This window comes from Galleria mellonella, unplaced genomic scaffold, assembly GCF_026898425.1.
Source record: "Galleria mellonella isolate WM207_F2 unplaced genomic scaffold, CSIRO_AGI_GalMel_v1 utg37, whole genome shotgun sequence".
NCBI lineage: Eukaryota > Metazoa > Arthropoda > Insecta > Lepidoptera > Pyralidae > Galleria > Galleria mellonella.
This window is the reverse complement of record NW_026442087.1, coordinates 1189312-1209574: the sequence shown is the minus strand read 5'-3', so window position 1 is coordinate 1209574 and position 20263 is coordinate 1189312. Positions and strand designations below refer to the sequence as shown.

Genomic DNA, 20263 nt, shown 5'->3' with positions numbered 1-20263 from the left:
TTCTCTATCTCGCTGCAACACATTTGAAGTCCTCTTAAACGATGTCTCCATTCATATATTTGTACTCAAATAATTGTCACTTGTTAGGGTTACTTAACCGTTCCATTGCTACTTCAGCTTGTTAATATATGGGGCTACATTAGTCATTTTGCAAATCAATAGAATTATAGCAATGTAAAATCTCAATTGTATTCAGGCATACGTCCGAACTCTTTTAAGTCCTTTATACGAGGAACTGAAAAACGAAAGAGAAGACGAGGAGAACTGGCGTAAGAATCTTCGCTCACTCACTAAGACGTTCCTCTGCCAAGCTGGATACAAGGCGTGCGTGAAAGAAGCTCAAGACGAGTACAGCAAGTGGATGTTGTCTCCGAACCCCGATGAAGGCAATCCGTAAGTTTTCAAAGATTTTTTTTTATTCAGGTTTGAATGGCAAACAAGTTGACGGTACATGTGGTAGAAAGTACTAACCGTGATAATCATACCAGTTACCTGGTCCTCAAGTTAGAGAATATCCTGCATGAAGAGGAACCAGGCAAAGAACATCTGAGGACTCAACCTATAACATCCACACTTGAGCTTGAGAAAAGTTCGTTTTCTAAACTGGTTCGACTGGAAATAGAACGCAAAGAAACGCGCTCACCACTACATTATGTTGTTGGTTTTTTAATGGATGATAATGGAATGGTAACCCCGCCTGCGCAAACGCAAATGGCGGGGCACCAGTGAGGGATGATAGATGGGAAGGAAAAAAGGAAGGAGAGTTAGCCCATCGCGATGAACACACTTCGTACTCAGCACGATGGTTTCCAGGGGGGACCACGGGGAGGTCGACCTGGTTGGGTATATTGCTAGCAATAGAGCTCTTAGTCTCCATTACTAACAATTTCTCCCCCCCGGAGGTTGTTGTTCAGGTTGGCGTTCGAAGTCGCGGGTAAAAGCTAGAATTACTTAAAACTTGAATGACGATATTAATGAAACAGGACAATTTGGCCCAAAAGACTAGTCAAATCTGAAAATATTTTGGCATTCTCTTATACTAAATGCATAGAAATTTCAAAAAATATAAAAATTTGTATTTGTTCTTTGGAGAAAATTGATCAATTTATGAATAGTAGCACTAGGCTTAGATTATCCAACCCTTTCGAGCTAGTATAACCGTCTATAATCTATGATCCTTGTATACCTATAGTACGCAGTGTGACTATTTTTGTCCAAACATATTATGTCTCGTGCAAATAAGGTATATTTACACACACTCTCTATTCACACTTCCGATAATTCAATTTATTTGATACATAAGTACCAATATACATATATTGATGCCTGTAAAACTCGACTAGTCCAATACGATTTCAGTTCATTCATACCAACCTTCAATTTGAGGTGGGTAGCTATCAAAGGGTATTCCATTTGGGTCGGGACATACACTATTGTATATCGTGCTCTGTAAATATTCGCTGACCTATTTAATTCGTTCGCAAAGAAATGCGAAAGTAGACTGAGCGTGCAACAAGCGGGGACAAACAAGCCACATCAAAAGAAAGGAATGTGTTACTGGTTTGTTTAACCAGTGAACGGATACGATGTATGTATGGACCTTTAAAATGGGCTAAATTTTTTAATTAACATGGCATATTGATGTTGAACTAGATGGATTTATCATCTCACCTCTCGCTATGATCAGAGAATTCATTTTCTTATCTTAAAACCTAAATGGTTACCTATAGTGCGGTTTCAGACTTCTTACAAATGCTCGGCTTGTAAAATGTATTTCCTATTTAGGATTTATCTAGAAACTACAATGTGCGATTCCTGGGGTTGGTTGAAACAGCTGTGTTTGCATTGCTGTTTCGGTTTGAAGAGTGGGATATGGTGTGAATTTACTGGGTACAGAGGAATAACACCTGAGTCCTCAGGAATGGCAACGCATGGGAAATATCATGGGCGAAACAGTATACTCTGTTATGTCCATGGTACTGTTCATGTCTATAGGCGACGGTTACCACTATCAATCAGGTGGGCCGTCAGCTTGTTTGCCATCTAAGTTGTATAAAAAAAAGCTATGGAAGAACAGGGACATCTGCTATAGACTTTATATGCTTAAAAGACTCTAATCTTATTTTACTATTATACAAATTGCCGTGCAGAATTAGTAGAATAGTGATAGAATTGTAGTGTAGAATAGGCCAGCCCTTTCTTTCCCGTTGGTGTCGTGAAAAGCGACTAAAGGAGCTTATGGTTGAGGGATGGGTAGCAGCATCCCTCTCAAGACATTACCAGAAGCCCAACTGCGGTTGCCAATTCGCCTGCCAAGCATGGCAACTCCCCTTATGAGGAGGTTATGTTCAGCAGTGATCAATTAACGGCTGATACAACAATACAAATTGTTATAATAAATAAAGAAATTTCAAAAGATCAAATATATTATACATTAGTAAAACAATACCCTCCTTTTTGCTGTAGTCGGATAAATATAAATATACAACACCTATAATTTTAAGGTGGAATGATATTATAAAATATAATTTCACGTTTCCCAAGAATACAGTGATAAAATATTTTCCAAACTTCTTGCCGTTCCATCAAATGGCTGTAAACGTTTCGTCCAGGCGTTGCTCGATTAAGGGGACAATGTAACAGCCTAATTCAATTATCGTTTTATCGTTGGACGGTAAACGAAGGGGGCAGAATGGTCTGTACACTTTGTTTTACGCCTCACTGGTTTTATTTGATTAAAATCTTATTTCTGAACGATTATGACGGAATTCCTCACGGCCTCACAAGGGTTGCAGGCGCTCGGTGGGTACAGGTAGCCGGGGGTCGTTCTATGCGCCCATATAAATAGGAAAGGTTTATTTTGTGAACGGAAGATGAATTGAAATAATAAATGAAATATAATAACGATTTCATTATATGATGGGATACAATTTCTATGAAATATAATTAAAATAATATGAAAATGAATTGATGTTGAATTAACAAATTAATATACAAAGTTACAACTAATTTGAAAATAAATAAAAATAACAAATACCTAAGTATAAATAAAATAATGTTTGTTTCACTTCGTTTTTCTAAATTGACTTCTGAGATAGGTATAAAAAACTCTGGTAAAGTGTAAAAAATCCTTTTTGAAGTTAATATTTTACACGTATAAGTTTGTTATAAGAGTCTGTAAAGTTCTATGTCTGAATAAATACTTTTTAATTTAATTTCATTGTCTATATTACTTTTTTTGTAAATTAAAAATTTTATAGAAAATAATACACGAATAAATGAATTTTAGACCACAATCTACACAGTATTAACAATAATATTTTTGTGTAAAAATTTATAACGTCTGGAATTCAAACCAAAGTCGTCAGATTGGGCTGCCCATCTCTTTACTGGATTCACTTTCTAGCAATAAATTTTCACATTTATTTATTTATGAACTTTTGTCCTTTCAAGTACATCATTTCTATCTTGTCTTAAGGAATGAAGTTATCATTATTTATTTATTATTTTAAGTAATTTTTAAGAAACTGCTCTACTTAAGGCTTTGTTGTTAATGTAATTTATGATCATAATTTCATCCCATAATTAAATATTACAGTGGAATTTTTTACTACAAATATATTATATTCTTTTGCTTCTAATTATAACAGTATATAATATTTATTCAATGTATACTTTTCTAGCATTTCAAATCAGTACCTCTGTCCGGTGTTCACGTGGGGAACCAAAAAGGAATGGGAGTTTGGCCTTCAGCGAGTCATCAACTTCCCACCATCGAGAAAGCAAAGTGAAAGGACATATCTCCTCAAAACCTTAGCAGGATGCCCAAATGATGAGGAGAAAATTAAGAGGATTTTAGACATAGCTGTTCTAGAAGGAAACGGAAACTTCACCGAGACAGATTTGTTTTTGATATTTAATATGCTGACTGGCAGTCCAATGGGTCATACTACGCTGTTCAATTTCTTGAGCAACAACTGGCAAGTGCTGAAGGAAAAGTGAGTATAAAATTAATACCAGAGGGAGACTTTGTACAAAAGTCGATTGCATGGGTACCTCTGTCCCATTCGTGTTTCTACCGTGAAGCAGTTGTGTTTGCATGGCTGTGTTTCGGTTTGAAGGGTGGGATATGGCGTGAATTTACAGAGTACAGAGGAATAACACCTGAGTCCTCAGGAATGGCAACGTTATGTCCATGGTACTGTTCATGTCTATAGGCGACGGTTACCACTTTCCATCAGGTGGGCCGTCAGTTTGTTTGCCATTCTAAGTTGTATAAAAAAAAGTCTTCTAACCACTTAGCTTCATCTAAATATACAATATGAATGTGGATGGATAATTGTGTTCATTTTCAAAGACGTTTAGTAGTTTGTATGTCTTTTTTTATACAACTTAGAATGGCAAAGAAGCTGACCGCCTACCTGATGGAAAGTGGTAACCGTCGCCTATAGACATGAGCAGCACCATGGACATAAAAGAGTATACTGTTTCAAAAACGTGTCTACATGTTTGTTACTTGATCACGCACTAACTTCTGAAAGGATTTGAATGAATTTTTTTATAAAGATGGAGCATAAACTGTATTACAACTCAGAGTACTTTATATCGTAATTCGTGCTGGCAAAGTCACGGAAATCACTTAGTGTTTTAATAATGTTAATTGTAACAATATTGTCCAACAGATTTTCAAGCAAAACAAACCTCTGGGACAACCTGATTACATCAGCCACATCACAATTCACGACTCAGGACGGACTGGCCCTGGTATCCAATCTATACGTGGCACACCAGGGTGAGTTCGGCTCAGCCGAGCACATCATAGAGAAATCCATGAGGAACATTCGAGAAGAAGCCAAATGGTCAGCCGAAAATATTCCGGTCATAGACGAATGGCTGACTTCGTATCTAGATAGGACTAATTACAAAAATAATAAGCACTTGCATGTACAATAGTTATCCGGTTATTGTTAGGTTTATTAGCCCTCTCTCTCAAGGTTAACTCACTGATTCAAAAATACATACAAGTCGTATAGAAATAGTCCTTCTTTGAAGTCGGTTAATAAAAACGAAGCTATTTTATACTCTAATAGACTTGAATGAAACCAAGTTTTGGTAAAACTGTCACAGAAACACTTTTGATGAATGAAATGAAATACAAGAAATTTACTCAAGACAACGGCTGTATAGGCTTAGTCCATTTGCCTTAACTATTGTTAGGGAAAACAGAACCAAATAAAAAAAAAAAAATTGGTAACAAATCCAAAACATTAATTCAATTAATCTATTTCTTACTTATACTACTATTTGGACACCAGCAGTGTACAATTAAAGATTAATTAGGCAGACTTAAGCGGTCGGATCAATTGTTTATTTGTTTACATTTTCATGAAACTCTATTGAAACAGAATATTTGTTACTGATGCGTTTTTTCTTAATGCGTTAAATTTTCAATTTGATAAGTGACAAAACAGTCAGTTTTATTGTTAAAAATTGCGTAAGCACACATTTAATTTTAATATAATAACAACCAGTTTAATTTACATGTAATTATATTGACAAAGCTCAACTAGTTTCGGGATCAATTCGTGATCCTTAATCATGAGCATGAGTCAAGCTTGCGCTCGCGTAATGTCACGTAAATTAAACAAACCAGTAATTATTACATTAAAACATTCAATAATTAAAATAGGTTTCAAGAAGATTTTAGTTTTTAAACGGTTTTATTATGAATAAGACAGTAAAAGTAAATCGAAGTTTTCATAATGGCTGTCTACAACAACTTCAGATTAAACAAACAATAAACTCCGACACTCAGAGGTGATTAATCTGGTTTACGCCGGTTCGAATCTCAATCCCTTTATTACTAAAGTAAGCCATTGTTCTTTGGTAGACAGAGATCATAAAAAAAAAACATTAATAAATACAGTAATGTATTGTCTAGTGAATAAAATAAGTATATCTTATTTACAAAAAAAAAAAAAAAAAAAAACAGAAAAAGTAATGATATCCAACGAGAATAACAGTAAATACTTGTATATTGTAAGAAAAGATCGCACGTAAATAACCTAAGGCAGCTAAATACTTATACTGCGAAATAAAAATACAGTATTATAAGCTAAGGTAAATAAAACGGTTTCATTACATTAAATATATAGAGAATAACACACCTTATTGAAAACATATACAATATTATTATTATAAATAATTTATTGGTCAGGATTATCTGAAAGTCATATGTGTTTATATATATATATATATATATATATATATATATATATATATATATATATATATATATATATATATATATATATATATATAAAAAAATTTGGACCAACTGGATTTCAAAATTGTTACACTACAAAATAATTATACTATATTATCTAAGAATTACATTGGCTAGGAGGAAAGATATCTATGCGGGGAAACAACAATAACAATTTTAGGTTCGTCCGTCCGTCCAAATCCGCATCAAACTTTATTACGATTCGTTTTGACTAAGTAACAAACAAATATAAATTTTCGGGTTCAATATATTATTAGAATCACTTAAAAATTACAATTACTAGGAAGCAAAATGCCTACACTGTAATACAACTATTTTTTATAGTATTTTAAAAGAAACAAAGTATCGCTACTTTATACACTATAAAATAACTGTACAGTATTATTACAAGTATTAGAGTGACTAGGAAAGAAAATGACTACACTGCAACACAACTACCTTACCTAATATTGTCTAATAACAAGACAGAGTAGGAAATAAAGTATCTATACTATAAAGTAACTATACAGTATTACTACCAGGATTAGAGTGACTTGGAAAGAAAACGACTACACTGCAACACAACTTACCTTACCTAATATTGTCTAATAACAAGACAGAGTAGGAAATAAAGTATCTACACTATAAAATAATTATACAGTATTACTGCAAGGATTAGAGTGACTAGGAAAGAAAATGATTACACTGCAACATAACTACCTTACCTAATATTGTCTAATAACAAGACAGAGTAGGAAATAAAGTACCTACATTATAAAATAACTATACAGTATTGTTACAAGGATTAGAGTGACTAGGAAAGAAAATGACCACACTGTAACACAACTATTTTCCTAATATTTTTTAAGAATTTGACATACTAGGAAATAAAGTATCTATACTATAAAATAATTAAAGAATGTTATAAGAATTAAAGTACCTTATTTGGAAGCATACTCACACAATATTCTACCTTCCTTAGTATTAATTGTTAGATGAAGTAAGAAGTCAAATATGTGTACTACAAAGTGACTGTACAGTATTATTACAAGAATTAGAGTTACTAGGAAGTGAAATAGGTACAATACAAACAAAAGTAAACTATAGGAATTCTCAAGCTTATTTAGACAACGAATTGATTAACCCTTCTTTGCATGATTTCTTTTGCATGATTTATTGGTGAAATAAATCAAGGTCAATGTCATGTTCAAAATTAAAGAAAAAATGGTTAAAAAAATAAATTTGACAGCTATGGTTTTTTTTTCTGCAATGGACATTAAAAAGGTATCCAGACACGATCAACTTAAAGTGAACTTCGTTTTTTTTATAATTTTTGGGCATTCAATGTTACGATGGAAATTTCCACCATTATGCAAAGAAGGGTTAATCTGTTATTTGTTTAATATTATTGTATTTTATAGTGAGTATGTTTCTGTTGGTTTTTAAAATACAAATTTATACTAAGATAAATAAGGATATTATTATTTATAACAATTAATCATACAAAAGTCTTCTAGTGTATACAGGGTTCAAACTTTTTTTTTATTGTTACTGCTATGATTTCGTTAAATTTTTAATATTTTTATAATTGTGCTAAAATTGTATTTTGAATGTTTGTACATAAATTATATTATATTGTACAATTATCAATTTAACTGCGCCCGTTTATCGTTGTTTTTAAACATTTTAAAGTAAAATAAAATAATTATGAAATATTATTGCGTATTTTTTACAGACATATTTTAGAATTTGATGAATGCGAGTAAAGGCGAAAGAGGGTTGTATGGATCAGTGCATTTAAAGGTTTACTGCTCGGGGATGGTAATCCCCAGAGCAAGCATATACCTTATCCTTTTTCCTCGTTGTGGTATCGTCGGTACTATTATAAGAATAATTTCTGTTGCATACATCTTTCAATAACTACCAAACGTATTTTGATAAAATTTTCTACGGCGATGACTCAGTATTTTGGTCACAAAGGATATTTTTTTACAATGCTAAAATGTCTCATTCTCATTAGAAATTATAAAAAAAAAAACTATATCATCATCATTTCAGCCATTATCTATCCCCTGCTGGACATAAGCCTCCCCCACAGACTGTCATAAGGAAAGCCTCAGCATTTTAATCAGTGCGTGTTGCTAGTGATTACTTATGGAAGCGAAACATGGTCCTACACGATTGCCCATATGCAAAAGCTTCAATTTACTCAGCGAACTATGGAGAGGACTATGCTGGGAGTTTCTGCGTGATAGAATCCGAAACAAGGATATCGGCAAAAGAACTAAAGGCAATGGGTTGGTCACATAGCTCAAAGAACCGACAACCGATGGGAAGAAAGTTTTCTTTTTATACAACTTAGAATGGCAAACAAGCTGACGGTCCACCTGATGGAAAGTGGTAACCGTCGCCTATAGACATAAGGTTCTTGAGTGGCGACCTCGTACGAGCAAACGCAGTATAACACGACCCTCCCAGTAGATGGAGTGACGAGTTCAAATGCATTGTTGGGAGTCAGTGGATGCAGGTGGATCAGGACCGTAACTACATATACAGTTTTATTTAATCATCAAAAGTAACAAAATATATATTTTTTTATTTTTAATGCCTTATGAATAAATACTTATAAGTCTTGTAATAATAAATATATTATTTATGCATCATTTATATAAGTATGTATCTATATAATACAATTTTATCTTTGGCTGTTACACAGGTTACACTCTAGGTTTGTTGTACGCGTCCGTGTAGCCTAACTTCAGGCTGCAGCTGAAAATCAGTGCTTTGCTTTAAAGCAAAATCATCACTGAGCTGTAGCCTATTTGGGTCACTGCGATACACATGGACAACCATATTTTAATATTTTGTATATTTTGAAAAGTGTAAACAATTTTATTGTATAAACTCATTTGTAAATTTACGTGTGTCATAAATGGCTCAAATAAAAAGTTTATCTATCTATCTATCTTATCTGTAGGTAGTGAAGTTGATAGTACCTAAGAGTATTCAACTAGATAACACACAGAAGTAAACCACTCGAGTAGTCATGTCAGCCGCATAATGGAATTTTAGATATGGCAGCCTCTACACTTGCGAATTATGCACTACATTTTGCATACAACTTCGTTCAGCTATTTGGAATGTTATACAAAATTGTGAATGAAAGAGTTATTCCAATGTTTTCAAGAGGAAAACCATAGAAAATCATGGGGTATCTTTATCCCAGTTGTGTTTCTGTCGCCAATCAGCTGTGTGAATGAAGCAAGTCAGTTAGCCTATCGTGGCGAATTCCATAAAATTTAACTATGATGTTTTCAGGGACAAACGGGTAGAAATCGATCTTATAAGGTATATTGCTAGCAATGGTGCTGTTAGATCCCATTACTAACAATCCCTTTTCCCTTAGTACGTACGTATATATTGCATACCATTACGTTTGCCCTTTAATGCAAATTAAGTTGTAACTATCTACTTCAGTGTTTTTCAATCTTTTTCATGACGCGACCCCCTTATTATGTTAAAATATCTTGCGACCCCCTACTCTCCACGGTTTCGAATGTGTATGAATTTTATTATAGTACAATTGTGAAATCCGTACAGTTGTATTTATATTCACAGTTAGGTATCGATAAAATAAAATAAATAATACATAATAAAGTATCTAAAACAGACATGTAATCTATGCCTGTTATAGATACATCATTATGTATTATTATGATTGACAGAAGTATTTACGGAACTGTTGATTTTTCACTGCTTCGTGACCTTCCGCGACCTCCTTGTAGAGGCTCGGGTAACCCCCAAGGGGTTTTTTTAATGGGTGATAATGGAATGGTATACCCACCGACGCTATCGGTATACACCGGCGGGGTACCAGTGAAGAATGATAGATGAGGATGAAGCTGGTCAGTTAGCCCATCGTGACGAATTCAACAAGAATTGTTCACGATGGTTTCCAGGGGAAATCACGTGTAGGTCGACCTAATAGGGCATATTGCTAGCAATGGGGCTGTCAAACTCCATTGCTAACAATCCCTTTCTCCCCCCCAAGAGGTTGCAATCCACATTTTGAAAAACACTAGTCTACATCACATGAGTACACCTATATGATTATAGGGTCGTATATTTAGGGTCGTTGGTAGCTGGATTATTAGCGGTATAAATGCCACTCGAATGAACTTATTGGTATTCCCTAGTTTATAATAAAAATAATAAATCCGATGGCACAAAAGCTCCCCACCATCCGACGAATACGATTTTAATCTGAAATATCCATTTCGATTATTCCAATAAGGTGAACATAATGAAAAGACGATGGGATCGTGCGTCAGTACTCTCATGGGTATTTTGTAGGCTATGTGCTCATTGCTAATTTCACGTTTTGGCATATATTCGTAACAGTAATTCGTATCTACTTATTTATCTTCACGTCAAGTTCTTTGCGTGGTAGGCAGAGCGAAAGGCGTACCTCTTTGCTTATAAACCTTTTGTTTTATACAATTTTATAATTGGTTTCTTGTAAAGAATCTCTGAAATTAGCGTGTTTTCAGTTATACCCTCAGATAAATTCACATGCATTATTATTTGTCGTAAAATTTATAGGATCTTCGAGAATTTTATTAGTAAAATAATCTTTATTACATATTTACCTATACTTATTTTATATCATTGGGGATTAGTGTAATAAGTTTTGTCTTTTTATCTTTTTTTGGAATTATTCCAGTATTCGTTGTCTTTGTATCTATATCGTTTTTCACAGTGTGTTTCTTTTTAGACCTTATTTTACTTTTATTTCTGCCTTTTTTTTATACAACTTAGAATGGCGAACAAGCTGACGGCCCACCTGATGGAAAGTGGTAACCGTCGCCTATAGACATGAGCAGTACCATAGACATAACAGAGTATACTGTTACGCCTATGATACCCCCCATGCGTTGCCATTCCTGAGGACTAAGATGTTATTCCTCTGTACCCTGTAAATTCACGCCTATTAGTTCATTAACAAATTAATAATTACTTTATTTTTTTTTTGTCATTAACACTATTATTAAATTTGCTGCAATATATTGTCTTAGTTGTGTCTGTACTTGTCGCACCAAATATATATAAAAAAAAAAACCTTTCGTATTAAGAATCTCTGCCTTATTTATGTTGGTCAATGAACTAAATACCAATGATACCCATGTGTACAATGCGTTATATGACCTCTCTCAAATTAAATGGAACAGTGGTCCCACTAATGCGGACTGTGATTAAGTTGCCCTTACAGGTAAATGGATCGACTTATTATACCTCGATTCTGTTTTGAACGCCGCTCAAGTATGTATAAATCGAATGAAATATTAAATTTTAAATTTCTATATAAAAAAAGGGATATAGGTACTTTCTGATAGAATTCTTTGCAAATGCAGTTAAGCGTTTAGAAAAGGTATTTAACCTTAAGGTAGAGTCAAAGTAGAATAAGAACCAGAACAAAGAATTAGGTAGATATAAATCATAGGTTCTTAACGTAGGCAATGATGACCTCTTTGAGACTTTCAGGGGGGGAGGCCAGTAGAAGACCAAGAGGAACACATTAGTCAGCAAGAAATGAGATCGTTCAATTTTGAAATGGTGCTGAGGAGGTAAAAATATAGTCCAAAATAGGCAGATGTTAAGTAAAATTAAAATAGGAGTCTAGAAATAAAATTACCAAGTGGGTAGTGCAAAAATATGGTCGAGAAATTATGACTGAACAAAAACAATGTGAAAAATGTACATATATCCACAAAACTGTGTAAATAGATAAGCAAATACCGAGGAGCATCACAAAGTGGAGGAGACTAAAAAAGGAAAAGCGTAGAACAAGAGCTAGAAAAGAAGAAGTACTAGAATATGAAAATGGGATTACTAAAAGGAGAACTCAAGAACAAAGAAAAAACTAGCTGTACTCCGCAGATTCATCCTTGTAATTTTTTTATTTTTTTTTATACAACTTAGAATGGCAAACAAGCTGACGGCCCACCTGATGGAAAGTGGTAACCGTCGCCTATAGACATGAGCAGTACCATGGACATGACAGAGTATACTGTTTCGCCCAAGATACCCCCCATGCGTTGGACTGATGTTATTCCTCTGTACTTTGTAAATTCACTGCCATATCCCACCCTTCAAATCGAAACACAGCCATGCAAACACATCTGCTTCACGGCAGAAACACGAATGGGACAGAGGTACCCAAGCAATCGACTTTTGTACAAAGTCTCCCTCTGGTATATATTATCAGTATATAAAGTAGACTATGTAGGATATAACCTATCCAAATTTCGTTAAAATCTTATCAGCAATGTTTGTGTGAAAGAGTAACAAACGTACATCCATCCAATGTTACATTTTTTTTAGCATTTATAATATTAATAGGATACCAATGAGTACTTTTATAATTACCATAGATTGGTACGAAAACTATTTCATTATTATGATATAAAAGGCAACAGAAAAATTAATAAAAAAAAGTATTTCAGACTTTATTATTAATCATACCCTTTGGGATCATTAAGGTTTAAATTTTTTTATATTTTTAGTATTTTGATATTTTTTTAGATCGATGTTTATCTACTTATTTATTTATTATTGTGTAATGCATTCATGTACATAATATATTTTTTTTATAAATGTGTAATGCTTTTAGTAAAACAAAAGTAATTATATATATTTTTAATTAATATTTGAAACAAATCAAAAGTCTTGTATTAACAATGCACAATAATAGTGCCATCTGTTAGAAGTCGTCAACACTACAAATGCAAAAGCATAATAAATATACAATACGGGTTATATTTGCTCTTTGGTTTAACATTTCATTATATAAACACATAAATTTTTTTATTGATACATTTCTTCATAATAAAATATTGAATTTTGAACCTAATAGAATTAACTAGTAGGTTTTCGAGGTTCGTAGGATATATTTAGTAAATGGATTTGACCATTACTAAAAATACCTTCCCCCCCCCCCCCCCCATACTACTACGTTTAGTATAGAGTGAACTGTTAATAAGCTATATATGTGATAATATAATTATATAAATAATAATCGACTTACGGTCTCGGTATAGAATGGGCCATCCCATCCTTTCCCTTGGGTGTCATAAGAGGCGACTAAGGAAGCTTAATGATTAAGGGATGGACAACAGCGTCTCTCTTAAAACATCTAAAAAAAAAATCAAAACCTAACTGTGGTTGCCAACCTGCCTGTCAAGCGTGGCAACTAGTGGCAAAACTCCCCTTATGAGGAAGTCTATGTTCAGCAGTGGATAGTTGTCACAGACGGTATTAAACCCTTAATTATCGGGGGAAAGGGATTCAGTAATGGAGACTGAGAATCCCATTGCTCAACGACTGATATATCATAAAAATTCATCATGATGGGCTAACTTGTTTTCATTCTCATCGATCACCCTTCACTGGTGCTCCGCCACGTTAACGCAGGCGGGGTTAATCTTTTCACCCATTAAAAAAAACCCTTAATTATCAAGCAAAGATCAATTTAAAATGAGGTCTTACTTAAGTACTAGATACGTTTCGTACATGTGTAAACAAATTAAATAAATAATCAATACTATATAGACACTACATTTATAAAAAAATTACGAGTATTATATGAATTATCTATTAATATCGAAATGGTTCAGACTCAGTATGAGGAAAGTGAAGACAACACGATAACAAGATTCTGGGAAATCAACTGAAACGAATCGTGTTTTTCGTTATAATTATAGTTTTGTACAATCCCTGTTAACGTCAGTGTCACTGCGAGTTATCTGATCCCGGTGACATTAACAAAATACACACAGCCATTACGTTCGGCGAACAGAGCGCGCAATGTAAATTGCACAAAGGTTTATGTATTGACTGCGTTAATATCGATACGTTTGTATGGTAATTTGAGATATAGAAATGTCATTTTTATTACAAATATTATAGAGCATAAATTTGTATAGAACTCCTACTAGTCATGCCGACAAAATTTCTTCTTTTCATTTAAGGGTTTCCTTTCTTATTGGTGCAACAAATTAATGCATTTCCTTCCAGCCAGCTCTGTTCCAGGCCATATCTTTGACCTCCTTATACAACATGACATCGATGAAACTATTGAATAATATTTCTTACGAATACGATACGAAATTAGGGCTTTGATCGATGGAAAATAATTGACTGCAAATTCACACAGAGGTGAATGGTTATTTGATTACAATTACTTTGTTTAATACTGCTACCATTAGTATGTGTGTAACTGCCAATATTTGAAGACTGATACCCATCATTAGTACTAGAAGTTTTACAACTTTCCATATTAGTCCTCAATCTCCGACTGTCATTCATCCACGCACGTTTTGAGTGAAAGAGACGAATTTGTGTATGTAGATAAGGGAACAATTTGCATTTTTATCGGTCGACAATTGAACATTTTTATTTGAGAGTTGTCTGAGTGGATACTTCTGTCGTATTCGAATTTATGCTGCTAGGTATGAGTTGTTGTGCTTGCATAGCTGTGTTTGGTTTTGAAGGTTGATATATGGTAGTAAGATACGAAGGTATACACTTTTTAGCCCATAGGAATGGCAACGTCTCTTTATGTGCTATACCATGGTTGTCACAGAGGATTCTGTAATGTTTATTTTTTGTTTGTATCAATAGATAGGTGACGATTCCCACTTTCCATTAGGTGAACCATCACTTTTCGCCATTTCAAGTCATAAAAGAATATCAATGAATGTTCATTCTACAAAAACAATGACATTAATTATGATATTAAAATGAAATACTTATTTTGTGAATGAATAACCAAAGAAATTTAATTATATAACGTTTAAACACTAAAAATACTGTCAAATTGGAAAACTGCTTTTTGAAGTCTCTAAAATATCACCACCATTAATTTCACAAATAATCACGTGATATTATAATGTCACGTTAAATCTTATAATACGAACTATTATTTTAGTTACGTGGATCAATATTTACTTCCAATGAAATATTAATTATGAATAAATATTACACGAGCGAAAATCAGAAAAAAGTGAATAAATAAAAAATTACGTCGACCAACTAGTTTATATAGCTACTGAAAAAGAGCTATTTACAAAGTACTATATACATATGAATACGTATCCACAACTGGCGAGTTTGTATGAACAAAAATTGTTGAACGTAGAATCAGGGTACTTTGATGTAAAGGAAGAGAGTTTGTATTGGTTCGTAATTCAATAGTTTGACCACAGAATATATAATAGTACTTCAACCTGACGTTAATTTACTTTTTAAGAGATTTCAAAGGGGTACTCCCGCGTGTGTATGGTACGCATTTTTTCTGCCAGTTCTGAATAAATTTTGATAATTATTTTTGTAATGAATGGGGTTAAGTTCTGTATTATCTTGTTTACTTTTTATTAATAAAATTACACTTAAAGAATAATACAAATATATTATTATAAGTATAAATGTAAATAAATGTAATATACATATTTATTACACTTATGAAGTACAAAAAACGGTCTCACGGTCGTATCGCTGAAGATATCTTTCCCAGGCAACCTTTGAAATCTTTGGGTAGTGGAGAAAAGTAAAAAGACGTTAACTATTTGGCGCAAGAATTGTAACCAATAAAAAAACGAAAACGCTCAATTGGTAATAAAATATATATAATAATTATATTAATTATTTGCATTTGTTAATAATTATAATTCATCATCATCATGTCAGGTTTTAACTGTCCACTGCTGATTATAAGTCTCCCCCTTGGAGGGTTTTGCCAGTAATTGCCACGCTTGGCAGATGAATTGGCAGCCGTAGTTAGGCTTTGGAGATGCTTTTAAAAGGACGCTGCTGCCCATCCCTCGCCATTTCTTAGTCACTTCGTACGACACCTACGGGAAAGTAAGCGATGGCTTATTTTTCGCCGGGACCACACGGCAATTAATTACTTACATACGAGTATGTTTATTTTTATAATTGTAATTAATTTATATTGATTTTAACATGACTAAAGATTTTTTTTTTTGTTAAAGAGCAAATACGCAAGTTATAGTTAACTAAAGAGAGACATGTTATCTGTTTCACGTAACTGTGTATATATATTGATATTTTTATTTTATTTATTTTATTTTATTGGCACATAAAACAGATCACAAACATAAAAAAAATTTAATAACAGTTACATTTGTGATTCGGCTAGGTTATAATCCAATCACATTATGTGCACAGCTTGAGTAATTCATGAAAAGCAAACACATAAAATAAAGAAAATACTTAAAATGATAATTGTTCAACCATTGCTCCTCGTTCGTGAGCGTTGTGTGTAAAACACTTGTTATTTGTGTCGAGATCTCCTCGCAATAATTGGAGTAAACGTGAGTTATAAAGTATCTGAGTGGGTCGCCAAGTGAAATTGTTAGCAGCAATAATGCGTTGGAGCCTAGCTGTCGGTGAGTGTTGTTAATGAATATACATGTTTATCTTTGTGCTGCAATTTAGAGAATTTGGAAGATTTGTTGATCTTGTACGCGAGTTTCCACAGTCAATGTTGTGTTGGCCTATATATAATATATAATGTATGTATGAAATTAAATATCTTGAACATAATACAGGGTAAAATTTATTAGCATCTTTTAAGCGCACGTTTCATTTGTGTAATTGGAAATTTTTTTTTCTATAAAGAAGCACGAGGAGGAAAATGACATTAGACTCTCTCTTTCACACTAATTTGTCATTTAGACGTACTTTGTTAGTAAGTAGCTATCTTATACTTAGTAATAGTTTTTGTTTGTTACACCTTGGCACTTTATTGGCTTAATGAATCTTTATGAAATTTAACGTACCTATATACAACTATAAGATGAACTATTATAGGTTACTTTTTGTCAGTGTTGCCAGATTAAGTAATTTTTTCGTAATTTCTGGTAAAAATAATTCTGTTCGCTTAATTTAGAAGAAGTGAAATTGTTGGAGTAAAGTGAAGAAGATGGGATGTTCTTGTTTTGTTTAGTTTTTAGGGGTGTGGTGTTTTTACGTCGTTCGCTTTGTGATTAATGGCAAAACGTAGTGTAAATCAATACGAGTATGAGACCGGATTTTTATCCGGCGAAGGAATTTTGTGTAAAAATAATCGAAAATGGAAACCCTGCTTTCCATCGTGGCGGTAGTAACTAACTATCAGGTGAACGAGGTCATACTTGTATGTTTATATACTTTCATATTGCAACATGCATTATTTTAATATATTTTTTTTAAACACAAAACATGCTGTGGTCGCCTATAAATGTAACAACAGTTGGCCGTAATCCACTAGTGTATTCTATCGAAATGTTTCTAAATATTATATATAAATAAATAAATACACAATCCAATTCAGATGAATTTATTACGAACAATTGCAATTTTTGTAACACTGCAACACCTGCAAGAGATTTGCATATGAGTTTAGACTAAATATAATTTTATATTTAACTAACCACGAATAATGATTTTGCAGTAATTGTTTCCGCTCTCTTCATGGTCGTGCGGTCGGAGATTGGTTCCTGTCCTCCGACGTTGCCGGTGGACATTTGCGAGGGGAGATGTGGCCCCAACCGACCGTGCAACTGCACCCAGCTGTGCTGCCCCACAGCGTGCGGGGGCGCTATGTGCGTCGATCCGATGACGAAGCGTCACTTCATTAATCTTGGTTAGAAATAATGATGTTTCATTTAATTATATTGAAAAAAAAAGAAAGAAAGAAATATTTTTATTCAAGTAAACTTAGATTTAAGCATTTTTGTATAGTATTTTTGTCATTACCGCCCATTCGGAACGCAATTTTAGCCAAGAAGAACGGGCAAGAAACTCAGCTGTTACTTTAAAAAAAAACTTATATAAATAATGAATTTGTGTGAATACAAACTACTAAGCAGTATCAGATCATAAGATTTAAAATATGTATAGTACATGATTAAAACAAAACAATAAAATAACTCAGTTGCAATGACCATAGTATATTAATTGGAAGAGATAAGTGCACCCTTGATCACAATATTTACAACTGTCTTATCTTAGTAATTTGTAAGTGCAATAAAGAATGTATATATTTACAAGTAGATTTTGGTCCATAAAAACAAAGTTTTTTATTTAATAGGTAATCACTTTTGTCATGATTAAATTACTAAACCGATTTTGATGTTTTTTTTTTATTCAATTTAGTATGGTAAACAAGCTTACGGCTTACTTGAGGGAAAGTGGTAACCGTCGCCTATAGACATGAGCAGTACCATGGACATAACACACTGTTTCGTCCATGATACCCCTATGCGTTGCCATTCCTGAGGACTCAGGTGTTATTCCTCTGTATCATGTAAATTTAAATTTCTAAAGGACTAGGTATTCTGAAAATTTTATTATTATGTCAATCCCAAATAAACATACAAAAGCAAGGTGATGATGATGATGAAGAATAATTTGTCATATTTCCTGTACTGGAAGGCTTGGCTAGTGGTTAAACTTTCTTGATTTCTGATAATTCGTTCTACTTATATTTATTACCAGTGGTCCTTCGTATATTTGGCTTGAGTGTTTTCTATATATAATTATTATGTATTTACAAAGCAAAAATATATTTAAGTACGTCTGTCAGTTGTTTCGTATCCATAGTTGCCATAGTATAAGTTCTTTAGTTTGTAACTCGTATAGTTTGAACCTAGATGGCGCTGTCTCGTTTTCTGATAACAATGCAATAGTAAGCGTATTTACGCAACAAGTTGATATATTGTTGGCGAGATACCGGTGAAAGATTGTGAGTGTGAAGTTAGGTTAGTTGGTAGTTTAGAAACATGAATGGGACAGAGGTGCCCAAGCAAACAGCTTTTGTACAGAGTCTCCATTTGGTGTTTCGTTATGTCGTATCATGTAGCAAGTCTCGTATGTTATTATTATTATTGAAAGACGGGCTTTTTCCAATCAGAAAAACCTGTGACACTGCGACCTTTCCATGATCTTTTGTGCTCGCCCTTTTTTTAAAGTTCGCTGCTAATTCCAAACTATGATAGGAATTTTATATCGTATGTCATGTGGAATTATTTATTATTAATATTATTTGTTATTGTATTGTTATTTATACCTATTATTATTGTTATTTATTTATTTAAACTTTAATGCACAGTAAAATTCTATGTACATTTGACGGACTTAACACCAGACGGTGTCTCTACCAGTCAACCGTCTGTTTTTTTTTTAATGGGTGATAATGGAATGGTAACCCCACCCGCGCTATCGGTATACCATTTTATTACCATGTTACCGATTTGGTGGACGAAAATGGAATGGTACCGGTTACCATTCCATTACCATCCACCAAAAAAGAAACAGGACTTTCCTAGCATGGAGGCCAGATATACTAACTGTGAATCAATATATAATGTACGAGTATATGTACCTTATAATTGCATCTATACATTTTTGTTGAATAAATTATATTATTATTAATATTTATTTACAGTGAAAAAAGGTCGATGCCCCGAGTTCCCTCGCGGTGTGTGGGTGTGCACGCACACATGTACCAGCGACTCGGATTGTCCCAGAGCGTTGAAGTGCTGCCCCAACCGCTGCGGAGCGCTCGCGTGCCAGAAGCCAGACGCTGATGAAGAACCAGCGGAAGAACCAGCTTAAATTATACTTTGAGATTGTAAATTTTTTTTATACGGTAAAACGACTGAATTATAGAGAATTTAAATTAAGTTTCTTTTTAAATAAATTGTATTATTAAATAATTAATTTATTTTTAATTAGTTAATTTTAAATTTACGCGTTGTTTACATATATTTTAAACTAGCGGCTCGTCCATGGCGTCACACGGGTGGACATTTTTACATTTTAAAAAGTGGTCATTAACGCTGCACACGCGACGGAAGCTTAAAAATGGAGTAACTTTACTACTCTGCTCCTATTGATCGTAGCGTGATGAAAAGTATATTATAATAATAAATATAA

General features: G+C 33.4%; 2 protein-coding genes and 1 long non-coding RNA gene across 3 annotated transcripts in view; all 3 read left to right on the top strand.

Moving 5' to 3' along the window:
* The window catches only part of LOC113515351 (aminopeptidase N), a 29632-nt gene extending 22670 nt beyond the window's left edge, over positions 1–6962 (top strand). The window contains exons 13-15 of the mRNA XM_026899519.3: positions 197–393; positions 3684–3998; positions 4683–6962. Coding sequence (XP_026755320.2) covers positions 197–393; positions 3684–3998; positions 4683–4953 — 783 coding nt within the window. The 3' untranslated portion in view covers positions 4954–6962. The remainder of the gene's footprint in view (positions 1–196; positions 394–3683; positions 3999–4682) is intronic.
* Positions 6963–16497: 9535 nt separating this feature from the next.
* On the top strand, positions 16498–20047 carry LOC113515502 (WAP four-disulfide core domain protein 2-like). Its single transcript, XM_026899730.3, has 3 exons — positions 16498–16731; positions 17778–17969; positions 19773–20047. The coding sequence occupies exons 1-3, from the start codon at positions 16710–16712 to the stop codon at positions 19940–19942; spliced, it is 384 nt and encodes a 127-aa protein (XP_026755531.2). The 5' UTR covers positions 16498–16709; the 3' UTR covers positions 19943–20047.
* LOC128201233 (uncharacterized) lies at positions 16729–17763 on the top strand. Its single transcript, XR_008253125.1, has 3 exons — positions 16729–16805; positions 16894–17033; positions 17292–17763. It is a non-coding gene; the product is annotated as an uncharacterized LOC128201233 (long non-coding RNA).
* Positions 20048–20263: the final 216 nt, after the last annotated feature.